The sequence below is a fragment of the Anoplopoma fimbria genome, chromosome 9 (assembly GCF_027596085.1).
Source record: "Anoplopoma fimbria isolate UVic2021 breed Golden Eagle Sablefish chromosome 9, Afim_UVic_2022, whole genome shotgun sequence".
Lineage (NCBI taxonomy): Eukaryota > Metazoa > Chordata > Actinopteri > Perciformes > Anoplopomatidae > Anoplopoma > Anoplopoma fimbria.
This window is the reverse complement of record NC_072457.1, coordinates 21,021,703-21,042,427: the sequence shown is the minus strand read 5'-3', so window position 1 is coordinate 21,042,427 and position 20,725 is coordinate 21,021,703. Positions and strand designations below refer to the sequence as shown.

At 42.1% G+C, this 20,725-nt stretch overlaps 1 protein-coding gene across 1 annotated transcript; it reads left to right on the top strand.

Annotated features, from left to right (window-relative positions):
- Positions 1–394: 394 nt before the first annotated feature.
- kitb (KIT proto-oncogene, receptor tyrosine kinase b) lies at positions 395–17,440 on the top strand. The gene is made up of 21 exons (XM_054605306.1): positions 395–582; positions 2,204–2,479; positions 2,575–2,859; positions 5,396–5,535; positions 5,914–6,082; positions 7,023–7,212; positions 7,305–7,420; positions 7,528–7,642; positions 8,448–8,635; positions 8,951–9,057; positions 9,657–9,783; positions 10,120–10,224; positions 11,133–11,243; positions 11,872–12,013; positions 12,132–12,199; positions 12,294–12,385; positions 13,087–13,209; positions 13,952–14,063; positions 14,344–14,443; positions 15,121–15,226; positions 15,500–17,440. Exons 1-21 carry the CDS (start codon positions 528–530, stop codon positions 15,641–15,643), a joined length of 2,871 nt encoding a protein of 956 aa, XP_054461281.1. The 5' UTR covers positions 395–527; the 3' UTR covers positions 15,644–17,440.
- The last annotated feature ends 3,285 nt before the right edge of the window (positions 17,441–20,725 follow it).

The following is a 20,725-nucleotide window of genomic DNA, read 5'->3' as shown; positions in this document are numbered from 1 at the left end:
GTGAGAAGAGGCTGACACCGGCACGATGCTGCGTTCACGTCTGGGATAAACATTTACAGTAATCCAACTGGAAACATAGCCAGCTCTTCCATTACTGGAGAGTGCAATTTACTTTTTCTTTTTTTTTCTCGCAATGACTGTGTAAAAAAAAAAAAAGAAAAAAGGTGAGGATGACCTGGAAAGATCCGTGTTTTTATCCTTCTCTCCCGGTAATAACCGACTCATCACCTTGGCGAGCGGCCAGCCAATGCGGGACGGAAAGGAGTGGCAGGAATCCAGAGGAGGAGGGGAGAGGGAGAGGAGAGGCGCTGCACTGTGTCTTTAAGCTCCAGTGAAATCCATCTGGGGGGGGGGGGTCGCAGCCGTTCAGGATCATTGTGTCTGTGCGCCCGGCGCGGTGGAGAGACCTGCTCTGTCTGTGGATGGATGGATGAGCGCAGGATGTCCGCTCCTGCACCTGAGACGCGCGGAATAGAGTAAAAAAAAAAAAAAAAAAAAAAAGAAAAGAAAAGCTTCAAAACCTAATCATGAGATTCTCCTGGGTGGTTATTGCTTTCGGTTTTGTTCTGCTGCCACTATCAGGTAAGGAAAAAAACTATTTAAATATTGATGAAATTATTGCTTTAGAGACTCGTGGCGTGTTTGTGTTCGCAATAATGACTTTATAGTGACCTCATTTCTATCTCATCCCCTTACAATAGTCTCATAAATTATACTTTAGTTGTATCTTATTCCCAAGAACACGAGACTAGACAATGCTTTCATACTTTATGCGTCATAACACAATTATTGTAATATTCTTTCTTGCATTTGTATTAGAGGTTCTTTTCATTGCACTGGAGTGTTACTCTGTCTCCTACATGTTTTTAGAGTCACTATTTAAATTATTTTCCGCCCTTAAATTACACTGTTTCAGATGTGAACAGCAAAAACATGTATCATAATGTGGTTTTAGGTTTATACATCTTCTATGTCCACGTTGTTTTTTGGAAACACGGGTGATGTTAAACACACCCAAGTGGCGTTTAACGTTGCAGTGGGATCGACCTGTCAGCCCACTGTCTCCAGATCACATCATTTGCATAACTGTACTGTTGGGTTGACAGAGTCCACGAGGGACGGAGATGCCTTAGGACTGCCTTTCCCTGCAGTCAACAGGTGTGTGTTTGTATATGTGTGTGTGTGTGTGTGTGTGTGTGTGTGTGTGTGTGTGTGTGTGTGTGTGTGTGTGTGTGTGTGTGTGTGTTAGAGCACCATTAATTATTTATTCCCCCCCAAAAAATAAAAGGGGATTAAGTTGTGTGCTTTAGTGTGCCAGCAGTAGGAACAAAGAAGAGCCCAGAAACACACACATCTTGCAGCACAAACACACCCAGCAGCACCTTGACATTTGCCCAACTCTGCCTGCTGTGATGATAGCCTTGTGTTTAGTCATATAAAACAGCCTCAGGTTCTGTTTGAGACCTTTTTCGCTTACCCAAACACCCAACTGCATCTCACAGTTGGGGCAGCTACAAAACGTGCACTTTGGAGCCTGCACAAACAAAGATATTGATGTTTTTTCTTAGTTGTTTTTTTTTTTTTTTTTTTTTGCATCCACATGCTTCTCCTTCTTGACTTCTCAGCCCTGCTTCTGGCCCTGAAGGCACAACAGTCACATGAAAATCCTGTTCTTGAAATGCCTCATATCATGTGGAAAATCTGAAAGAAATGGGGGGGGGGGGGGGGGGTTGTTAACTGAGAAATGTTGGTTGAGTACACTCATCTTAAGGGAGTGGATCTAGGGGCCTTAATGCATGATTACTCAGCGGGTAGACAGCTCATAATTATTGATTGCTCGATTGAGCCGTGGTGGTTTGATAGCACTCTGTCCGAAGGGGCTCTGTGCCAATCATAACTTTCCATTTAACCATCACATATGTACACAACTGTGGTGGGGATTTTATAGACTGGACAGTTAAAGGATTAATCTACTAAATAATCTTGATACGAATCATTAATGATAGCAATCTTTAGTTGCTTTTTCTTGTTTAAGCTCTTTTAATTGATTCCTATCTCTTTCTTGCAATACCTCCCAGAGAGAGTCATTCCTCCACATCAGTGTCACTGAAGGCAGCATTTTATTTCCTTTTGTGACGGATCTTTACTGATCAGGTACAAAGTATTTCAACCACATTACCTCCTATGTGCTCTGTCTAAAAAGTTTGGTGCCAGCCGGTCATCTCCCCCAGCGGGCCTCACGTTGTAGTTCCCAAGAGGGGAAGGCTGGAGCTGCGTTGCCACGACAATGCCACGACGCCTGGCGCCCTGTCCGGGTTGAGGTGGCAGAGGGAGAGAGCTCGCAGGCTGGAGGGAGAGGTGGAGGAGGGTGGAGCGGCCTACGTCAAGGTGGCGGCGGCACAGGCCTACCACATGGGTCGCTATGTGTGCATCAACAACAGCACGCTGGAACACACCTCCATCTATGTATATGTGAAAGGTGGGTGTTTTGAGGTGGAGGGGTCAAGGGCAGACGATCGCGCGGGTGTGTGTGTGTTGCATCTATCAATGCAAATCTCCTTCTCGTCTCCTCAGACTCCCAGAATGCCTTCCAGCGCACCATGGTGAACGTCATCCTGGTGCGCGCTGGGGAGAACTGCACCATCCCCTGTCCTGTGACCGACCCCGAGGTCACCCTCCTGGCCTTGGAGACCTGCGATGGACGACCTTTGCCCCCCGGTTTGAGTTACTGGGGCAACCTCCAGCGAGGCGTCACCATCAGCAACGTGAGAAAGGAGTACGAGGGCTGTTTTGTGTGCGTGGGACAGCTTGCTGGGGTCAAAGTGACGTCGAGCCAATACACTGTGGATGTACGACTTGGTAAGTGAGAGATATGATGGCTTTGTAACGGCCTTGTTTCCAAAATACTTTAATTAACGTTGGGAAAAGGGTTTCATAGCAGTGTTTAAAGGGTTACTCATGTGGCATAGGTTTACTAGATTTGTCATCTGGGGGATAATTAAGCTAAAAGGGTTTAAAAATAAGGGTATAGTAAATGTTGTATCTGCAGCTGATGGCCGTAGAGAACTGGGGAAGCCAAAGTACTTTCCTTTGCTAATGCCTCGGGGGAAACCTTAATGCAAATCTTCCCAATACTTGTCTCAGTTAGAGTAAACAATGCAGCACACACATAATGAAGTTGTTACGATATATATATATGACGTGCAACAAAGGTCCCAAGGCAGTTATAACATTATATGGTATGTGCCCTTACCAATCGGCTACTAAGGCCACGTCCACACTAACCCGTTTTCAAATGAATCCGCATATCTTTTTCTCCGTTTGCACCGAGCGTCCACACTACCCAGCGTTTTACGTTTTTAAGTTTGAAAACGCTCCCGAGGACGGAGAAGTTTGAAAACACAGCGTTTTCATGATAGTGTGGATGACTGAAAACGAAGAAGTCCGAAAACGATGACGTAGGCACCGGCGTTCGCTATTTGATTGGTTCTTAGCAGTTATGACGTGTCATTCCCTGATTCGTCACCGCCTTACCACGTGACCCCTTTCCGTAAGAGAACAACAACAACAGCCTTGATACCGATCGACTACCAGGTTAATTCAACATGGATCATGTGGTATTAGTTACAAATGTTTGTACATAGATGTTCAAACATGTAGGGACTAGGACCCAGGGGAGCACACGTGACCCATGGCAACTCGGAGGGGGTTAGGTCTTTGGCTTCAGCTGGAATCACCTGTTATGGAGAGATTAAAGGGGCGTGTCCCGCGGCCTTATCAGCCCTACAGAACAGACTAATGACGGACTAGTGTCTAGTAAACTTCGTTTAATGACTGTTCATTTAAAGTACATGTGCTGTCTGTGTGGGAGAGATAGAGTTAGACCTGCAGTGTTGTAACTAAGCTTGAAAAATAAAACTTCTAAAAACTTCCCCAAAATGTGTCTGTTTGAGTTGATGGAGGAAGATTTTAGAGGAAGTTCTTGAGTATCAAGCACGACGAGTATCAAGAGTAGTGTAATCTATTATCTGTACCCAAGCAACCATTGTACTTCCTGTTTACACCGGCATGCTCAGTGTACGTGAATAGTCACGTGATATTCGTTTTCAGTCTGGACGCACATAATTTCGAAAACGATGCTGAAACACACGTGTGGACGGAGATCTAAAACCCCGTTTTCATTTGAAAACGAGTGAAAGCGGGTTAATGTGGACATGGCCTAAGGCTCTGCTGAAGTTGGCTCCTTGATGTTCATCGTACAGCAGAACCTTACAACAGTAGTTTCTTTGTAGTAGACTTCTGACTTAAAGACAAATGCTATTTGTATATACGTTATCAAGACTAAGAGTCCACAGCACAGTGGTGCTTTGAGCTAAATGCTAATGCCGTCATGCTAACAACTGCCTGATTGTAAACAGGTTTGATGTGTATGATCTTTACCATCATACTTTAGTATGTTAGCATGCTAGTTGCTAATTAGCTGTAAACACAAAGTAAATTGTGGGATTGTACTTAGTATTGCAGGTGGTTTTTTAGTAGTATTTACTACTTTTACAAACTTTTAAATTGATCACCAAAGTCAGTAAAATACAAGGGATCATAAATGCCAGGACTAAACCTAATCCATCAAATAGTTGTTGAGGTATCTCAGTCTGGACCAAAATGGTGTCCCAACAGGCCAGCAGAGACGATAACATGGTTACAAATCTTCATAAGAGACCATAATGCATCCTGGCAGAGATCAGTGGCAGTCACAGCAACCATCCACATTGCAGATGTGTTTTGGCAAAAGAGGGTTGGCTCATAGCTTTTTATACGAGCTATATTAATAGCGAATGTACCATAAAAGCATTTCTATGTGTGCAGTTGGAACTGATCATATTTCTACTTGTCCCTGCATTGCATCAGCATTTTCAGTCTGCTCTGCAGTGGGAAGAAGTCCAAACAGAGACAAGATGGGAAGAACAGGGGCGTAGTGTCCTTCTGACCGATGGAAAGAGGGAGTGAGAAAGGAGATGTGAGGCAGGGAGGAGCTGAGGGATTAAGAGTCCCACTCTGAACAAAGCTTTGTAACGGTGCATGAAGGCCCTGTTTGGTGTAAACAGAATTACTGCAGTGTTTGTCAAACACAGCCACTGGAGGGACGTCAGCAGGCATTTAATGTTGGAAAATAATAGTCCAGTTTATATGCGCACAAGTGTCTGGATATGCAAATACTGTACTTGTGTGTGCATTGTCATTAGTGTGTGTTTGTCCACTAACTGCAGTCACACACCCTTTTATGATTGAATACGGATATAATCATTTCAGGGTGCTCAATAACATGCACGCAACGGTTTAAACAAGCTTATCAATTATATCCGTCACGATAATGTTTTCGCATCTCTTGATCCAGTGCCAGAGGTTCCTCCAGTAATAACGCTGTCCCAGAAAGACACAGTCATCCTGAGGAGAGGGGACAAGTTTGAGATTACCTGCAGCTCCCCCAACGTCAACCCGGATTTCAGTGTCAAGTGGGATTTCCCTGCAACCGCGGTGAGATTGATGAAGGGATTGACCGGCTTCTCCTCGGCCTCTTTATGTCCGGGTGTATGGCTGTCAGGATGTGAAGCTTTCTGTGTGTCTGTCTGACTCACTGGCTCTCTTTATAGGACATTAACCCTTACCAATCCAAGGCACAGAGAGAGATTTACAGTGACAGTGAAGTTAGATTTTTAAAGTTCACATTTGTCACATTTTGGGGTTTTGTGGGACTGATTCTGAAATTTCTTACACAATTCTTTTTAATAATAACTGCTTTAAGGTAAATAATAGTATACCTGACAGTGCAGGAATGTGTACGCTCACTCGAGAAACATGCCGCCATGAATCATTGCACTGGCTCACCGTTGCCCCCCCCCCCATGCCCTACAGCACCCGGATGAATCCCACACTTCACACATCCTGTCTGGCTCCCGTGGTTACCAGCGTGCCACCTCCCTGTTGATCACATCTGTCAGCAAATCAGACTCGGGCACCTATCGCTGCCGCACCCACAACGAGAGAGGCACCAGTACCACAGCGCTGCAGCTGGATGTCCGAGGTAAATGTTGAACATGGTTTGTTCTCAGGAAAACAGCTGTCATTATTTAAAGTGTGTTATTTTATACCAGTAAGAATGCCAGAAATGGGTCTAGACACGAGTTAGGCAAGACCACAGAAAGTTGCAGCAGAAGATATAATGTCCCCCCAAAAAAGCTAGGATTTGCTAAAAGGATTTGTTAGTCATGTCTGTGGATTTGTTCTGTTCCTACTGTACAACTGACATCTCAAACAATAAGAGTGAACTTGAATTGTTTCCTCAACAGCAAAGAGTGAATAAGCAAGCTGGGCTCACTAGCTTTGAGTAGTGATCTGCTGTTTACAGTTTGTATCATCACATGACATGGCACATTTGTTGCACTTTTAGTTTAGTCTAATTTACACGAACAATCATCGCCAAAAGACTTTGGCAAACTGGAGAGGAATCTGGGAGGGGAAATACCCTGAAGCAAGACCCTTAACTCGCAACTAGAGTGTCCCAGTGGATCAGACTGTGAAAATGCTGAACAAGGAATACGAGCAAAATATGAGCTTGGCTCTCAGTGAAACGTCCCTGAATAAATAACAGTAGAAACATGTATCTTGTGTACATTTTAGTATTTTACTTTTTTTTCTTCTTTCCAGATAATTTACCCTAATGCTCAACAACTCTCAATAGCTCTTATAAAAACCTACAGATGGGGATGCAAAATAGTTCAGGCATATTTTCATCTGCCATTTTGGAAAATTCGGGGAAATCACAAACTGAAATAAAGGTAGACCGGGTAGGTTGAAGTAGCACAACAAGGTACATGCAAGGCATTAAACAAAAGGAATATACAAATGACACACATAGAATCTACAGTATAACCTTTGCTTATCTGCAACACTTAGATACATAGATGGACTACTGTGTAGTGTGACTTTTCCTTGAAGTATTTGTGTTTCTGATGTCCCTCCAGATCAGGGGTTCATCACCATGTTTGGAAGACCAGGTCCGGTCCAGGCCGACGTTAAAGAGGGGGAGAGCCTGAGCCTCAGAGTGGAGTTAAACGCCTATCCGGCCCCCAGATCCCTGTCCTGGTCCCACAACGGCAAACGGCTCCTCAACACCACAGAGCACGTCATCACCATCCACCACCGCAAATACAGGTACAGTGAGTTCCCAGTGTGTGTGTTCTACAGCAAGTGCCACACGCATGTACACAAACAGAATTAGAAAAGACGCGTTTTGTTTTAATCAGACTCATCAGCGAGCTCCGACTGGTGAGGGTCGTCGGCTCGGAGGGCGGGATTTATAAGTTCTCGGCCAGCAACGAGGACACTTCCATCGACCATTCATTCCACGTGTACGTCAACAGTAAGTGGCTCATACATTGCACTTATTTGCCTTAGAATTTATACGTTTTCTACACTAAATATGTGTGTCTCTTTTTTATCAATCCGGCCACCTTTTTCCCCCACAAGGCAAGCCGGTTATCATCGCCCAGGAAGGCCCTGTTGATGGACAGGTGCGGTGCATCGCCGGCGGTTACCCAGTCCCTAAGATAAGCTGGTACTTCTGTGAGCTGCCCCACACACGGTACGCCTCAAATATATGAAGTACTTCTTTCATCAAAAGACTGTTTATGTCACTTAATTTACTTCATGAGATTCATTACATCAGAAAAGGGTTGATTCACAGCTGCTTTATTATCATGATCCAGATCTTTAATGTTTTATCCTGCTGTTCGGACTTTGGAGACTGTCTTTGTTTTATTAGATTATGTAGAAAGTGATGATGAAATAACTCTCTTTACAAATGGCTCAAAATAAGCAATTATTGTGATTCATCACTACATCACATTGTGAATTATCACATTATTTTTTCATTAGCTTAAATTTTCATGTTCCTTCTTATTTCATAGTCAGTTCAGTTTCATGTCCATTTTGTAATACAAACAATAAGATATAGAAATAAGAAATATTTTTTCATTTATTTTGATATACCTTTTCGTACATAAGTTAAATAAACCTTGGTTTTTCTATGCTGCTCATATTGAAAGCTGTAACGAACAGCAGTGTGACTTCGGAGCATTTTGTTCACAATAGTCTCCAACACCTTCTGTTGTTTTGTCTGGCAGTTCCTCTGAGAACAGTAGAGGCTCATGGGAAAAAGTTGCTTTATATGATCTCATACTCTCATTTGTATTCATACAACTAAGCCAGTTGGATTTTGACTGAAGGTCAACACAATATAAGCAGTATAAGACATTTACAGCTCTGTTTTGAATTATGTTTGAAATTTTATTGGCTGAACAATGAATTGATTTAATATTTCAGAAGCCGAGAGTGACCGTGGTTGAAATATCATTATTACCTTAAACAACTCTATAACCCCTCAACAGGTGCTCACACCTGCCCAACGCCACCCAATGGGAGACCCCGGACGTCACCATGGTGACAGAGTCCACCTTTGGTCCGGGCGAGGTGGTGAGCCGACTGAATGTGAGCAAGGAGCATGCGCACTATCACACCCTAGAGTGCGTGGCGAGCACGGAGGGGGAGGAGGCCTACACTCTGTTCTCCATCAGTGGTACGACACACACACACACACACACACACACACACACACACACACACATATACCGAACCCATAGACCCTGTGTCCGTGCCGGCCAGTTGTGTGGTTACTTGGTCCAGATTGGATGAGATTAGTGTATGCTGACTATGCAGGCTGGGATTATATGGTGCAGGCTCGCTAATCCTTGGCACACAAACAAAACACCACTGCTGCAGCTGTCTGTTTTGACACCATGGAAGAGGAGGGAACCATGTGTGCGCTTGAGTGTGTTGTTTTTGTATGTACTTTTTTTCTGATTACTTCCTGGCGTATGTGTTTTCCTCTCAGAGCGCATCGTCCCCCATAAACTCTTCACTCCTCTTCTAACCGGCATGGTGGCCACCGGCATCATGCTCAGCCTCATTCTGGTGGTGCTGCTCTATAAATACGTGCAGGTAAGACAGGAAGTAAATCATACATCACTGCAATGAAGAAGTAGCATTTAATATGAGAGGTAGTGGGGTCATGCATCTCTCATAAATCACATAAATCCATCGCCTATCAATCTCATTCAATCCCTGTTTAAAAATCCTCAGACTTCAATGTGAAATCAAGTTCATCCACCAGCGCTGAGAAAATGAAATGACTGCAAGGGTTTCTGGCAAAAGGCCCACTCTCATTAACTAATGACTCACGCCTCTATCTTAATTATTGTATGTTTAAGTTAGAGCAGCTTTCTGAGATCAGACTAGTTTATTTTGCTGCATTTTTTAGCGGAAATATGTCCTTTTAATGAATATGAATGTGTCCTGATGAATTTGAAATAAACCAATCAGCCATTCAGAGTGCAGACACGCTCTGGTTAAAGAGTTTTCTTGACACAGCGTGATGCTCATATTTCCCTGAGATGAGTCAGACTCCCTTGGGAACTAGTTTTTAAAATTCACGATGGATCATCAGTCTCACGACGGGCGGACAACTAAAGAGCATATACAAATTTATTGAATCACTTTCTCTGTATAAGTGCTGTATAAATCTCTCCAAACTTAAACAGAAACCAAAGTTCCAGATCCAGTGGAAGGTCATTGAGAGTATCCACGGCAACAACTACATATATATCGACCCCACCCAGCTGCCGTATGACTCCAAGTGGGAGTTTCCTCGACAGAAGCTACGCTTCGGTATGCATTCATGTTTGTGTAGCTATATACCGCATGTTTACATTTGTGAGAAAGCACTTCTGCGGACATGTGATTCTCTTACGGTTACTTCACGTGGAAGTTTGAGATTCACTGTGCAGAATGATACACTAGAAGATTGTTTTCACATTTATCTGTTAAGGAAGTGGAAAAGAAGACGATGTAATTGGCTGATGTGTGATGGGGCTCTAAGAGTAATTATGAAATGATAATGGTGTGTGTGTGTGTGTGTGTGTGTGTGTGTGTGTGTGTGTGTGTGTGTGTGTGTGTGTGTGTGTGTGTGTGTGTGTGTGTGTGTGTGTGTGTGTATTCCCACAGGTAAAACTCTGGGCTCCGGTGCTTTTGGAAAGGTAGTGAGGGCCACAGCGTATGGACTCTGCTCCGCAGATACTCTTACAACTGTCGCTGTTAAGATGCTGAAACGTAAGTGTGTGTGTGAGTGTGTGTGTGTGTGTGTGTGTGTGTGTGTGTGTGTGTGTGTGTGTGTGTGTGTGTGTGTGTGTGTGTGTGTGTGTGTGTGTGTGTGTGTGTGTGTGTGTGTGTGTGTGTGTGTGTGTGTGTGTGTGTGTGTGTGTGTGTGTGTGTGTGTGTGTGTTGGTCTGTTTTAATCTCTCTCTCTGTGGCTGTGTCCGAAAACCACTCCATTGCTCTCTCATTCCTTATTCCATGTTGAACCACATAATTAGTTTTTTAACACATGAAATGAAAGAATGTCCACTCCTAAATGTTAATATTAGTGTCTTCCAGTGGTTCCTTGTTTTGTGAACGAGGTACACCTGTACCATGCGGTCTCACAGTATTTAAGCTTTACAAGCAGTAGTGGGTGACTTTTTTACCTCTCAGAAAATATCCAAGCTGCCCTACCTTCCGGGGGTCTGTGTGCAGCCTCTGATGATGTCTGCAGACACAACTCAGGGCTAAAAGTCCCTTAAATCCTCTGGATTTTCCGGGTAAAATAATTTAGCTGTTTCTTTTTACAGATAATTCTCCTAAATACACTCTAGAAGTGGACATTAATCAAAGATAATGCAGTAAAAGACAGGGCTCTTTGAAGTCATAAAAATAAATGACACATTCTTTTTTGAGTCTAAAGGTTCTTTTTTTAAATAACTTATAACTGTATTATCAGAAAGTATCAGGTCTCCAACAAGGTAATTATGGGTCCTTATTAGGTTTGTGCTTTTCTGTGGCTTTTATTGTTGGTATAGCAGCATTATTATGAAAAGCATGCTAACCTGTTTGATAATATAGTTAATCTGGAGTACTTTGGGACACAGCCTGCATGTTGTGGCAACATAAGATTCATAAATGTCTTGATGATGTCATCCCAGCCAACGCTCACGCCACGGAGAAGGAGGCGCTGATGTCAGAGCTGAAGGTGCTCAGTTACCTCGGCAACCACGTGAACATCGTAAACCTGCTGGGGGCCTGCACTGTCGGAGGTGAGTGGAGCTGCTTCACCACTGAGTTCTCTCCTGGGAAATTAACATGTTAGAGCTTTGGGGCTAAATTGAATCTGGATTTTGATGTGGGAATTCAACTTTGCAGCTTTTGCTTGTTTATTATATATTTATTGACTGATTTTGTTTTATGGTAATGTATTGTACGTGCTGACTTGCTGCCATGCCCAGCTAATATTGACCTCTTATTGAAAATCAGATACTGGACAGTCAGTACCAGCCGGCATCTATATGAAATCGTGATGCATTTTAACTCGTCGCAAATTGACTGTGCATTCGATCAATATGTTCTACCTGTCTAGACCATCAACATTGATTATAATGCTGCAGTTGAATTGGATTCACACACAAGTATGCATGAGTATGTTGTTAGGAAAGAAACGGTGAACGCATGATAATTCTTGATTTAAAAGTATTGACACAAACTTATATATTGATATCGGAAACATGTCCTGCATCGAAACAGCCAAATGTTTCAACCTGACACCATCTTCTTTTTACTCATCATTAGAGCTTTGTGTTCCTGTGTCTCTTTTCATTGTTCTATGGTGTCATGGGGTTTCAAAATCAGCAAATGAGGTTTTCTTTTTATCTCTTTTCACCCTGCCAGGCCCAATTTTGGTGATCACAGAGTACTGTTGCTATGGCGACCTCCTCAACTTCCTGCGCAGAAAAAGAGAGGTTTTCCTTAATTCCCAAGTTGGTGATGGTTACTATCGCAACGTGTCGAATCAAACGGGGCCTACAGCGAGGTGTGCATGTGTGCAAATTAGAATTGTGATTGCAACAGCAAAACAATTACCATTTATTGCTAACATGTGTGTGTGTGTGTGTGTGTGTGTGTGTGTGTGTGTGTGTGTGTGTGTGCAGCGGTGAGTTGACTGGTACAGGGTATATGCCCATGCGACCCTCTGAGAAAGAAAGGACTTCCCAGTCAGGTAGAAAGTCCTTCTACATTTCTTATCCTACATTTCAACAACACACTGAGTGCCTCGCCGACAGTATAAATCTGACAATGTCCTCTTTATTTAGTCGATGTAGAGGAGCTGTCTCTGGACGCCGAAGATCTCCTCAGCTTTTCTTACCAGGTGGCCAAGGGAATGGAGTACATTACTTCCAAGAACGTAAGGCTTTTACCGACCGTTCGCTTTTTATTTATAGAGTCGTTATGGGAGAGATTTAAAAAGTGCTGAAGCTTGTTTATAATTCACGTTATGGCTCGGGTCCAACATGCCGCGCATCGCTGTCAGCTTATAGGGCCCGTACATTCAGAGCTGAACATGGTGAATCTGCATTTATAGGTTAGATCATTCACTGCTCACACAAGGAGCCAGCTTCTTCGTGATCAGAAATACTATCATTGAAATGAAAACCATCCTGATACACCCTTACTGCACTTTTGTTGCTTTTATTAAATTAGGCACTATTTATGCATTAGTAGTCTAGACTGTAATTCCACTGAAAATGTACTAAACACTTCTGGATATTTTTCTGTTCATTGATTTAATTGTATTTTTATTTGTTAAATATATATACAAATGTAGTTTTACTGCATTTACATGTTCTGTAAAGCACTGTCAATATGCCTTTTGTGTTTGTGCAGTTTGTAACAAGTCAAACTCGCCTCGCCTCATTGGTACATGTGTGCTGTATGTCATTCACTCACTGCAGAAACCTGTTACAATGTCAATACTCACTGCTGTGTGTGTGTGTGTGTGTGTGTGTGTGTGTGTGTGTGTGTGTGTGTGTGTGTGTGTGTGTGTGTGTGTGTGTGTGTGTGTGTGTGTGTGTGTGTGTGTGTGTGTGTGTGTGTGTGTGTATCCAGTGTGTCCACAGGGATCTTGCAGCCAGAAACATTCTGCTGACTCGCGGCAGGGTGGCGAAGATCTGTGACTTTGGGTTAGCGCGAGACATCACCACTGACGCCAACTATGTGCTCCGGGGCAACGTGAGTCCTTCCCTCCTTCTTCTTCCTTTCCAGCTGCTTGTTTTGTCCAGTCAATACTCTACATTTTTAGAATAATACAAGACAAAACAAGCAAATCCTCAGAATTTACCTGAGCATCGTTTATGTAATGTTTGTATTTTTGCTTGAAAAATGACAATGAACTATTAATCTAATAACAAAGTAGCTGCTGTTTATTTTTCTCACGACTCACCAATCAAGTAAAGATAGGGATTGCTTATCCAGGTTTAACAGTTTTGTTATATTTGTTGAAAGTCTCATTACTTTACGCTCTGACAGACAAAAAGAGCTGAAACATATCTGGCATCTGTGGCTACAGTAGGATTTAATAACCCCAATCTGACTATTGCACTCATTGCGCTTCAGCTGCACTATATCTAACATAGCCATGTTTATTGATCACTTTCATAATGATCATTTTTTGGCGCGTGGCTTAAGAGGGAGGCCTGAAGGGACGGGCTGTTTTGCGGACCTGGTGATTTTTGAATAACTTAGCTACTTTTGAAGCTATAGCTTTTAGCTTCATTCGAAAAGGGGCCGTTTTTTTTGGTTGGATCATTTTTTTAATGTGGCGTACTTTTGCTAGTTTGTCAAGATTTCCAACCCCAGTTTTAGTCTTTATAATTAAAAAAGTTGTACCTTTTTGGAGAAAAGATATCATTTGAATGAAATCGAGGGAACATGATGCAAACCGTTCCTGTAATCACGGCTCTCCCTCCTGCAGGCTCGTCTGCCAGTCAAGTGGATGTCTCCCGAGAGCATTTTCGACTGTGTCTACACCTTCGAGAGTGACGTGTGGTCCTATGGCATCCTGCTCTGGGAAATCTTCTCTCTGGGTAACATTTCCAGTTAGAGCTGTGCTGTTGCGTCTGTTCCATAATGTCCAGGCCATTATTATCGTCCCTTTGAGCTGACTGGGACCTTATTAGAGGCTCTGTTGATTCTCCCAAGCAGCCACATCACATAGCGGGGTTAATTGTACCAAATCATATTGATTGTGGTACAAAATGTAACTCCAGAAACCAAAATCATTAAATGTATCCATATTTTCTTTTGCCCAAAAATGAGACATGAATTGAAAGGTCATTTAAGCGTGTATGTATGTCTGTGTTGCAGGTAACAGCCCGTATCCTGGGATGCAGGTGGGCTCAGTATTTTATAGGATGATTCAAGACGGCCACAGGATGAGCAGGCCCGAGATTGCTCCCATCGAGATGTAAGTGTGTGTCTCAGGCCACAACATCCTTTCAAAAACGTACATTCTCTCTAATGGCCAGCAGGGGGAGACTCCTCTTTTTGCAAAAAGAAGTCTGATTGTATAGAAGTCTATGAGAAAATGACCCTACTTCTCACTGATTTGTTACCTCAGTTAACATTGTAAACATGAGTTTATGGTCTCAATCTCTAGTTTCAAGTCTTCTTCAATACAGCATGATGTTCATTTAGTAAATTATGGTCCATTTAGAGTCAAATAGACCATAAAGCAGAGTACGCTTTAGGGCGGGGCTACCTTGTGATTGACAGGTTGCTAGCACGGCGTTGTCCGGCGGTTGATTAAAATCATGAAAAAGGTGAATTGTGTCGTTTACAAATGTCTTTTTGTTTGAACAACAGTCCAAAATCCATATATATATATATATATATATATATATATATTATATAATAATAATATAATTTAATAAGTATGTAAAAAGACGAAAGCAGCAAATCGTCACATTTTAGCTTTTTGGCGATCAATTTATCAATTCATTGATTAATTCTTATAACATGTCTCTTTTAATCTGATGACAAATACACTTTGATCTATTGTATGAATAAATTCATATTTTTCTGTAAATATAACCTCTTTTCTGTATTGTTGGATGAAATTAATTTTTTGTCTCACCTCTGTAGGTATGACATGATGTTGTCTTGTTGGAACCAAGATCCTTTGAAGAGGCCTTCCTTCAGGAAACTGGTGGAGAGGACTGAACTAATGCTGTCAGAAAAAACCAGGAATGTGAGTAGGTAGAACCATGGACAGTACTGATGTGACATTTCTTGTGTTTCAAATCATTTTTTGGGGCATTTTTGTCTTTATTAGAGAAAAAACAGGAAACAAAGAGAGCAAGTGATAACGGATATGTGTGATACAGATCCACTGCCTGAATCAAAACGATGGAAAACATCATGTACTGTGCATATGACATTTTGATTTGTACAATGTCAGTGTGACAGTAAAAAAGTAATTTAATCAAAACTTACGTTAACCCCCGAATGTGTTGTTCCTCAGGTGTACCTGACACTGAGCAACGCCCCGGGTCATCCAGAGCAGCAGAGGGCGCCATCACGGAGGCTGAGCTCAGTCTGCAGCACTACAGCCCCCACCCAGCCTTTACTTCAAAACACGGCTGATGTCTTCCTGGACTATGTCTGACAAACAAACACACACGCACACACACAGTTCTGCAACACACAACCCCCCCCCACCTCCCTGATCATCCTCTCCTTTACTGCACAAACAACAAGAGCCAAATACACTCTTTAAACTACTGACAACAATCAAACTAACTCTCAAACGCTGGCCTTCCTGCACCACACACACACACACACACACACACACACACACACACACACACACACACACACAGAAACTGTATATATGACACTGCTCTGGGCTCTCAGCACTGGCCTCTATGTAATCTCCCCATTGGCTTATTGATCTCTGTGGTAGGTATTTCAGGTGCACGTCTATATAAAGCAGACTCCAGCACTAACCGCCCATCAGATACAACGTCTCCCATCAGCAGCGGGAGGAGTTTCGGCTTACATCAGCCTTAGATTGCATCTTAAGACGCTTTGGGGAAAACAGAGAGCTTTGACTGAGGAATAGATAAGCACAGTTTGTGCTGTGATGAGTGGACTGCTTTTTGTTTTGTGTTGGAACTGTCTCCCTTTTTATAAATATGTTTGGCATTTTAGGGTATTTAAATAAAATGCTGACTTGCAGAGAGTTAGATGAGAGGATTGATACCACCTTAAGATATCTGTGCGTCATGTATGGAGGCAAAGCATAAAGAATGGAAACGGGGGGGAAACAGCTAACTCTGTCCTTTAGTATTCATACACAATTTGTTTCGAATTTTATCTTCGCTCCAATTTTACTGTATTAACGTTTTACTGCTTTACCGTGAAATATTTATTCTGTGCTGTATTTTGTTTAGTTTGAAAGGTGCTGTATAAATAAAGCTTGATTGATGGATTGATTGAACGGGGATAAATCCCGTCTGCCAGCAGCTCTTAATTACACAAATCAATACATAATGTCTCGTTAGTTTAATCCGTACAAAGAAAAGAGACAATTTGTGGTTTTAATGTGGAGTTGTGTGTGGGACTATTTCTTGGCTGGGTGCAGTGATTCCCAGGTGTGTATGATGGTTGCCTGGCAATCTTATTTAAACTGAACTATTTTTTTTTTTTCCATCTCTTGAAAGTAACTATTTGTACATGTACAAGAAGAAGACTTAAGCTTGTCATGCTGTTTCCCCCTGTTTCTAGTCTTTATGCTTACCTAAGCTAACTGGCTGCTGGCTCCAGCTTCATGTTGAATGGACAGTCATGCTTCTCATCTGAAACTCAGCGAGGAAGCAAATAAGTGTTTTTTCCAAAACGTCAAAATATTAAAATAATATCTTCAATAATCACTAATATATACTGAGTTGTTTGCAGCAAGATAACCTCAACACTTTCTTTAACAGGGCTTGATCAGAGACCTGAAGTTTATTTTACATTATAACAAATGAGCCATAGCAAGGTGGCATGTGAGCGATAACTCCAAATAAAACATAATGCTGTAAGTTACAGAAACACTGACTCACACCTGTGCGTTGTAGCTTTAAATACTGTGACCCATAACAGATGTATTGATGTACTGCTGTATGTCATTTAGAGTTAGCTTTAGTTTAGTCTGTGGCCCGGCGTTAAGAACTGATTGTGTGATCTTTTTACTTAATTTATGTCAAACATGTATGCAATGTAAATACAATAGAGATGTGCCTTTAGATTTTCTTTTTTTTTTAAATACTGAATGCATTGGATTGTGACATAGTTGTTGTTGTTGTTGTTGTTGTTGAGAGCCAGAAGAGAGTTTCTGTGTGCTGGTTTTGAGAATCATACAGTTTTGATACGGTTGGTTGACTTGTAATAATAAAGAAAGTACCTGTGACAGTAAAAACGACTGGAAAGTGTCCATTTAATTGTCTGTCATTTTTTCGAATTCTGTGAAACGAGTACGCAGCTCTGAGGCCCTACAAGGCTGCTTTGAGCTTAAAGCGAAATCAGCAATCTAACATTTGTTAATTAGCACTAAACATTAAGTGCAGCTGGGGCTGATAGGAATGCTATTAGACATTTGGATGGTACAATTTGCCATTTTGAAAAGTCAGAGGAAAAGTCAGAGGAACACCATTCATGAGGACACGAATGTCTGCACAAAACGTAATGGCAATTAATCCAATAGTTGTTGAGATATTTCACTCAAACCACCGAATGTCATTCTTGCGACTGTGGCTCAGTGTTAGAGCGGGTCGTCCTAAAATCAAAGGACGGGCGTTTTGATCCCCTGCTCCGCTAGTTCATGTCAATGTGTTCTTGGTCAATACACTTAACCCAAAATTTCTCCCATGGGTATGGCTGTCACCTTGCATGGTGGCCCCTGCCATCAGTGAATGAAGTGGTGAAGCACTTTGAGTGCCCGGGGGACAAGAAAGGTGCTATACAAGTATAAGTCCAATTACCATCAGATTCCCATTTACTCATGGTGTCGCTAGAGGAAAACCTAGGGGATCACCAAAGTCATTAAGATTCATCCGGTGGGGACCATGACCAAAATCAAAATCCACCCAATGGTTGTTACTTTCACTGAAAAAAACCAAAGATGTCAACCTCACGGTGGCTCCTGAGAGGGTCAATGTCATTAGGGTTCATCCTCTGGGAACCCTGAACATCTTTACAAAATTTCATGACAATCTACCAAATAATTGTTGACATCTATTACACAAAAATGTAACATGTCAACCTAATGGTGGCTCTAGAGAGGGAAAGTCAGGGGTTCACTTCATTAGGGCTCATCCTCTTGGAACCATATACGTCTTTACAACATGTCATAATAATCCAGCCAATTGTTTTTGTGACTATAACAAAGATGTCAACCTCATGGTGGCTCTAGAGAGGGAAAGTCAGGGGTTCACCGAAGTCAATAGAATTCATCCTCTGGGCACCATGAACGTCTTAACAACATTTCAAAACATCCATCCAATAGTTGTTGGGACCTTTTCTCAAAAAGAAAAACAAAGTAGCAACCTCATGGTGACTCTAGAGAGGGAAAACCAGGGGATCACCAAAGTAATTAGGGTTCATCATCCTGGGACCATGAATAGCTGTACAAAATGTAATCACAATCCATCCAACAGCTGTTGACAGACCAACACACAACAAACTCTCAGCAGACAAGTTTCACGTATAATATTTGCAACTGTTTTTATTTTCAAATTGACCAAGAGGGGAAAGGGGGGGTTATAATAGTAGCAAACATTTTTGCTTCAAAATATTGATAATTATTACATTTGACTTTGGGCTAGATAAAAGGAGCACAGATCAAGAGCAGAAGAAGGGATATACATACATACAGTACAGGTAAGCATAGCACCGTTTTACACTGAATACTGGTGTTTTTTCGCTTTGTGTATGTGAACAGGAGTATTATACGGGATCTAGGACTCTTTAGAACCAGATTGTGTAGTGGAGAGGTGATCTGTGTATCTGTGTGGACGGGGTGGGGGGGGATAGCTGTCTTGTGTATTGTGTCCCATTTCAAATATCCTACACCTCCACTTTCAGCACCATTTAAACTTTTTTTTTTTTTCCCCAACTAGGAAATCATTGTTGCACAAACAGAAATGTCATCATTGGTGAAACATTGAGGAGGTTCTTTTCACAAAACGAAAGCCTGTAAATAAGAATAATTGCATGGCAGATTCAACATGTGGATCCTTGTAGTGAGAAACATGATTTCCTTTTAACACCCCTCGGTTTCCTTCATCACAAAGCCTGTCAAAGGTTTTCCATAATCAACAGTTACAACATCCATTTGTCTCTTTAAAACACCTTTACATTCTTTGGGCTGGGTATCAGTGACACAAACTATAAACATTTCATCATTACCCTTTTAGAACGATGCCTTAAACACAAACTAGTCTATATAGGATCTATATTTGTTACGTGATGCGTGGAAGACCTGGTTCAAACAGTAGGACCCTTTCTGTGAAGCCTGTCTTCTATTCGTCATTTGTGGACAAAGTCAATAAGAGCATTGTCCCCACTCATTCGCACAAATTGACAACCGTAAATGAAAAACTAATCTCAGAGGGTAACCATTAGAGACCGGTCTGATGTGTCTGATGTGTTTGTTGAGCAGTCTGCCATCGTAAAACAATAACACTGCCTGTTTTCTTTATATTCTGACAGATGACCAATGCTCTGCATTGCCTAACATCCATTCTTTCTCCAGTCACACAATTGTTTCCATATGAAAATATAACAGGTTACAGTGACAGTTATCATGCATACAAACTCTCTCTTTCTCTCTCTTTCTCACACAAACATGTATTCAAGTTGAGCTGTCCCACACACTGGCTTGCACAATACTGAGCCCCACCGGAGAGGAAGTTTCTTGAATATTACAATTATTCTCTTTATACTGCAACGCAAGAACTGATTGGCTATCGCCGGGGGAAACCAATACTGCCACCCCAGAGAGATACGAGAAGTAGGAGACGCTATATATATTCACACAAACACGCAGTCTTAACTACACTCTTGAGACAAAACAACACATTCTAAATGCTCATTCGCCAACCGTTTCGCTTCCTCCGATCCAAGGCTTTTCTGTTTGATATGGCTTACAACTGTAGTAGAAGGGCTGAGCCCATTTCCCATCTATGTCATTTGAAATGGAATTTGGGCCCAGCCCCGGTTTTAACCAGAGACGAGTGAACTGAACTGCATGAGGGTTTCTGAGGCCTAGGAAGAGATAGAAGGATCAAAAACACTGATAATACAGAAAGACCATGGGACAGTGAGTAGAAATGCAGGTTTCGCTGGTACAATAAAGTCAATCTAATCCAATCTGGGTGAATAGGTGAAAGAATTTTTTTTCTATATTTCTACTTCATCTTTGGAGACTGCTCCCTTCATACTATTTTGATAAGGAAATACCAAGGAAGGTTTGAAGTGATCTAGGTCAAATTAGATTGAGTCACCACACCCTTCACACACTTTCTCCTCTGGTCTTGGCTGCATCACTGTCTAATCCTTCCTGGTCTGGTTCCAGACTGAGGCAGAAGCAAATAAACTTTCCACATTCCTGAGAATACAAGTACCATCCAGCAACTTCAAACCCTTACTAAGTCAATTATTGTAAGACACAAGGGGCAACAAGCACGCTCACACATACACACAC